Consider the following 4892-nt stretch of genomic DNA (forward strand, 5'->3'; position numbering starts at 1 on the left):
TCAGGGAGTAGCAAGTGTAACACGATCCCATTTGTGGCAAAAGACTTCCGTCGATTTGGCCACACGTGGACACGTGCAGTGAAGTCAGCACAGATGTTCACACAAGGTCAGCAGTGATTCCCCAAGAGTGGAGATTAAGGGGATTTGGGCTTTCTACCCCACCTTTTCCTATATTGTCTAATTTCCCATTTCTAACACATGGTATCTGTATAAGCAAACAAAATGTGACAAATCAATGTGGCGGCGCAACTAATTTTTAAAAAAGACTTCTTAGGAATTTTGTACACTGCATGTATTATCACCCAGTCAAAAAAAAATTTTAAGCTGCTTTTAAAAGTTCAATGCTGTCAAATTGAGAGGCATTCTACACGTCACTTTTGAAGACTAAAACCCTTCAAAAATGTCAAGGTTGTGAAAGAAAAGGAAAGACTGAGGAACCATCACAGGTTGGAGGAGACTAAGGAGACATAATGAGTAAATGCCACGTGGGTTCTTGACTTAGATCCTGCGCCAGAAAAAGGACATAGAAGGAAAACTGGTGACATTCAAGTAAAGTCTACAGATTAGTAAATAGTACTGATTGTATCAATGTTGGTTTCCTGGTTTTGATCATTGTACTATGGCTACGGAAGATGCGGACATAGGGGAAGTTACGAGAACAGTCTGTATTATTTTGGCAACTTTTCAGCAAGTCTAAGATTATTTCAAAATTAAAAGTTTTAAAAGAGGAAATCCAACAGAGTATAATGAGCAAAATATTTGAGACTGTACTGTAAAAGAAATACAAATTAAAAGTACACCGAGACAACATTTTATAAGCTATAAGGTTGATAAAGTCCAAAAGTTTGACAACACTGGTGTGGCTATAGGGAAACAGGGACTCTCACACATAGCTGGTGGAAATGCAAAATGCTATAAACCCTATCAAGGGGAATTAGGAGCTATCTGTCAAAATAAGTGCATTTACCCTTTGACCCAGTAATCCTACTTCTGGGAACTTACTCTAGACATATTTCTCTAAATGTTAAAAATGACGTTTGCTTAAGTTTACTAATAACAGCAATGCTTGTAATAGTAAAAGACTGGAATCAATCCAAGTATGCATCAGCGGGGAATTTGTTAAATAAACTACAGTAGAGTCACCCATAGGAACATTATGCAGTTGTTAAAAATGAACAAGGAAGCTCTCTGTGTAATGACATTGATTGGTCTCCAGGAAGAATTAAGTCAAAAAGTACAGTGCGGAACAATACACACTATCTTTTGTGTAAGGAAGAAAGAGAGTTATGAACAGAGAGTCATATTTGCTTATATTTGCATAAAGAATTACTGAAAGGATATACTAGAAACTAATGAAAGTGGTTACCCACGAAGGGGTAGGATTTGGAGAAAGAGGTAGAGAAGAACTGGGGTGAGAACCAGATTTCTCAACAGGTGACTTTTTATTCTGCTTTAATTTTTGAACCATGTGAATGTGTTCTCTGTTTCGAAGGAATTTTAAAAGTAGTTTTTTAATTAAAAACATGTGGGAGGGTAAACACCAGTATGTACAATACTTGGCATCATAGACTTGCGGGAGACGTTGTTTGTTTGTCCCTGCTTACCTCATGGTATGGACGTGTAATATTTTGATAAGTTGTTTGGAGAAATAAACAAGTGGTGCTGCCCTAAAACATGTGGGAGGGTAAACACCAGTATGTACAATACTTGGCATCATAGACTTGCGGGAGATGTTGTTTGTTTGTCCTTGCTTACCTCATGGTATGGACGTGTAATATTTTGATAAGTTGTTTGGAGAAATAAACAAGTGGTGCTGCCCTGTGGAAGAGAGCCTTCCCTGGTGGGGTGTGGCTGTCCCACCTCAGGCCCGGACACCCTCAGACGTCCCTCAGTCCTGCTCACTCCCCTCCCTTGTTGCCATGCTCAGGACCCAGCTGGTACCCCCCACACCCTGCCACACACACACTCCAGATGGCCCCAGGCCCTCACCAGGTGTAGATGATCTGTCCCTGGCGGCCGCCATGGCGGTAGTTGTACAGAATGATATAGCTGTCACCTCCATAGAACTGCCCATACGTGGCTGGGTCCACGGGCACTTTGTCGGCACCTTCAATTCTCCAGATCTGCCAGAGCAAAGTTGGGATCAGATACTGTGCGGCACCCCCAACCCCAACTCAGTTCAGCTGAGAAACCACAATACGGCAGATTATGGTGAGATGGCAGGACAAGCTTTTTATAGGCAACTTTTCTTGGGTTTAGACTGAAGTTAAATAATTTGCCCAAACCACAGAGCTACTAAGAGGCAGGGCTGGGACTCGATCCCAGGCTTCCTGCTCTGAATCTTCACGCCATGCCCCTGCCCCACCCTGCATTTCTTCAGAAGAATCATAATGGCAGCTCCCAAGGAACGTAGCACAGTGAGTGTTGAGAGTCAGACTAGATCCCAAATCAGGCTCCACCCCCTTAGATTTTGGGTGACCTGCTTAACCTCTCTGAGCCTCAGTTTCCTCATCTGAAAAATGGTGTAATAATAACAGTACCTTCCTCGAAGCATTGTGAGGCTCAAAGGAAGTTTATTCAAGAAAGTCTAGCACAGAGCCCAGCACAGGGCGATAGCTCTGTAGGTGGCAGCTACTTTTATTATAATTATTGTTATTGTATTACTAGTATTATCATTATCTCTATCATTATTGAATTGCTTGGACTCTATAGGTCACCACCGAAGGCCGGGTCATCTCTGGGTGACCTCAGATCGACCCCTGCCTGTAGGTTTCCTTGCAGAGCTCAGATGACACTGATTTTTCCAAGTGTCCACGAGGCCCAGCAGTGCCACCTGGTGGTGCTGCAGAGACACCAAGTCCTCCAAGTCCCGGAAACTGAATCCTAGAATCTCTAGATCTTGAAAATTCTTGAAGATGATGGAGTGGGATTAAACTCCATTTCACAGGTGAGAAAATGAGGTTCAAAGAGGTTAAGTGACTCGCTCAAGGTCACACAGCCAGGCTGCAGGGCTCTTCCCACAATGCCCCACCCCAAATATTCTCACTGCATCCTCCCCACCCACTGAAGTAACAAATGAAAAAAAATAAATACCAGCCACAAAAACAATAATAAACGCTAACACTTGCTGTTCCTATCATTAGGAATGAAATCAATGTTTGCCTGAAGCAGACTCTACCTCACAAACATCTCTGAACCCTACCTGCCACTGCTCCACCGTCACTGTGACCTTCTTAGTCTCAAAGTCAGTGTCTTCTCCCCCCTAAACTATTATAACCACCACCCCATGGGCTCTCTACCTTCATTTTCCTGCCTCTGACCCACTTCCACAGCAAGTTTCTAAAGCATAGAACCAAGCCTGTCACATGCCTGCTTTTAAAAAGGTGAAAAAAGAAAAAGGAAAAACCCTCACCAGCACCCTTGGAACCAGCATTCAAGGCCCCTTGCTGAGGGCACCATCAGCAGTGGCCTCCAGGGACAGCTCCCTCCTCCCCAAACAGAGTCCTGCCTGGCACCCCCGACACTCTTCAGCAGCAAACTCCTTCTCCCACTCTGAGACCCAACCCTAGGGTCCCTGTCTCCATGCAGGCCGCCCGACAACCCCACCCCCACTGCCTTCGCTGTGTTCCCACAGTCCCCTGTATTCCTTCACATCTTCCAGTGACCGCACAGGACCGAGCAATCAGCTGTGGCCATGGTCCCTTCCCCTCCCAGACCAAGCACTCCTCAGGGGCGGGAGGGGTCTGAGACACTTGGCACAAGGCCTGGCACACAGTAGGTGTTCAGGGTACATCGGTAGTAAAAAATAAGCGACACACAAGAACGTCATCTACCAAAACAGGGCTTGAAACCTCACAGAGAAACATCCTCAGGGAAGCAGGAGGCAGTGCCCGGGCCAGAGGTGCCCGAGAGGGACCAGGGAGGGGCCTGGACACTCGCCACACCCCGCACCTGTTTCTGGCCTGAGCCGTCGTCATCCATGCCGTGCTGGGCGGCCATGGCGGTGGAGGTGTGCAGGGTGGCGGCGTCGAAGGGCACCCGCTCCACGTTGGCGATGTGGCTGGAGAGGTAGGCCAAGCCCGGGCCGTCTGTCTGGTCTGGGTCCCGCCAGTTCTTGAAGAACTGCTTGAACAGCGGGGTCTCGCCGCCCTCGGGAAGGACTGAGACCTGGGAGGGGAAGGGGCAAAGGAAGTGTCTGCGTTGCCCAGCAGAGGTCCTCAGGGGAGCCTCAGATACTCAGTCACCCCAGCTCACCCTGCCAGAACTGGACCCGCCCCTCCCCATCCTACCTGGCCTGCAGGACTCACCTGGGTCTGCTTGGGGTAGTCCATCTTGGAGATGAAGTCGGAGGCCGTTTTGAGGGCAGCCTTCCTCTCCTCGGTGTTGGCCTGCTTGCCTGTCAGCAGCCAGAGGGACGACAGAGGGTGAGGGGCCTGGGATCCTGCTATATCCTAACTCCCAAGGGTCCAGGGAAAGAAGCAGCCAAACCTCTCTCCCTACTCTTCTTGGACTGTGGGCAGCCAAGTCCAGTGTACCCCAAAGCCAGCAGCTCCTAGAACTCCAGGGGTCCGGCTGGGGGTCCTGGACCATGATGGCAACCCCAACAACCATTTAGTTCTGTGCTCAGAACTATACATAGATTATTTCATTTAGTTCACACAACAGCCTTATGTGATAAAGATCATTATTATCTTGTTCCCATTTGCATATAAGGAAACTAGGGTCTTAGCAAGGTTAAGTGACTTGACCAAGGCCACCAAGCAAGTGGGAAAGCTGCAATTCAGACTCTGCCCTGTCAACTCCGATGTCCATACACCACACACGCAGGCCACCCTCCAGTGACAGGCTCCTCTCACTTCACAGTCTGAAGTTTGTCCCAACCCTGACAGCCT

General features: G+C 47.6%; 1 protein-coding gene across 3 annotated transcripts in view; it reads right to left on the reverse strand.

Annotated features, from left to right (window-relative positions):
• Positions 1 to 4892, reverse strand: part of GSN (gelsolin) — a 48436-nt gene that overhangs the window by 9121 nt on the left and 34423 nt on the right. For all 3 annotated transcript variants that reach the window (XM_008573372.1, XM_008573370.1, XM_008573371.1), the window contains 3 exons: positions 4308 to 4396; positions 3952 to 4167; positions 1990 to 2123 (listed from right to left, as the gene is read on the reverse strand). In XM_008573372.1, coding sequence (XP_008571594.1) covers positions 1990 to 2123; positions 3952 to 4167; positions 4308 to 4396 — 439 coding nt within the window. The remainder of the gene's footprint in view (positions 1 to 1989; positions 2124 to 3951; positions 4168 to 4307; positions 4397 to 4892) is intronic.

The sequence above is a fragment of the Galeopterus variegatus genome, unplaced genomic scaffold, assembly GCF_000696425.1.
Source record: "Galeopterus variegatus unplaced genomic scaffold, G_variegatus-3.0.2 Scaffold912, whole genome shotgun sequence".
NCBI classification, from domain to species: Eukaryota; Metazoa; Chordata; class Mammalia; order Dermoptera; family Cynocephalidae; genus Galeopterus; species Galeopterus variegatus.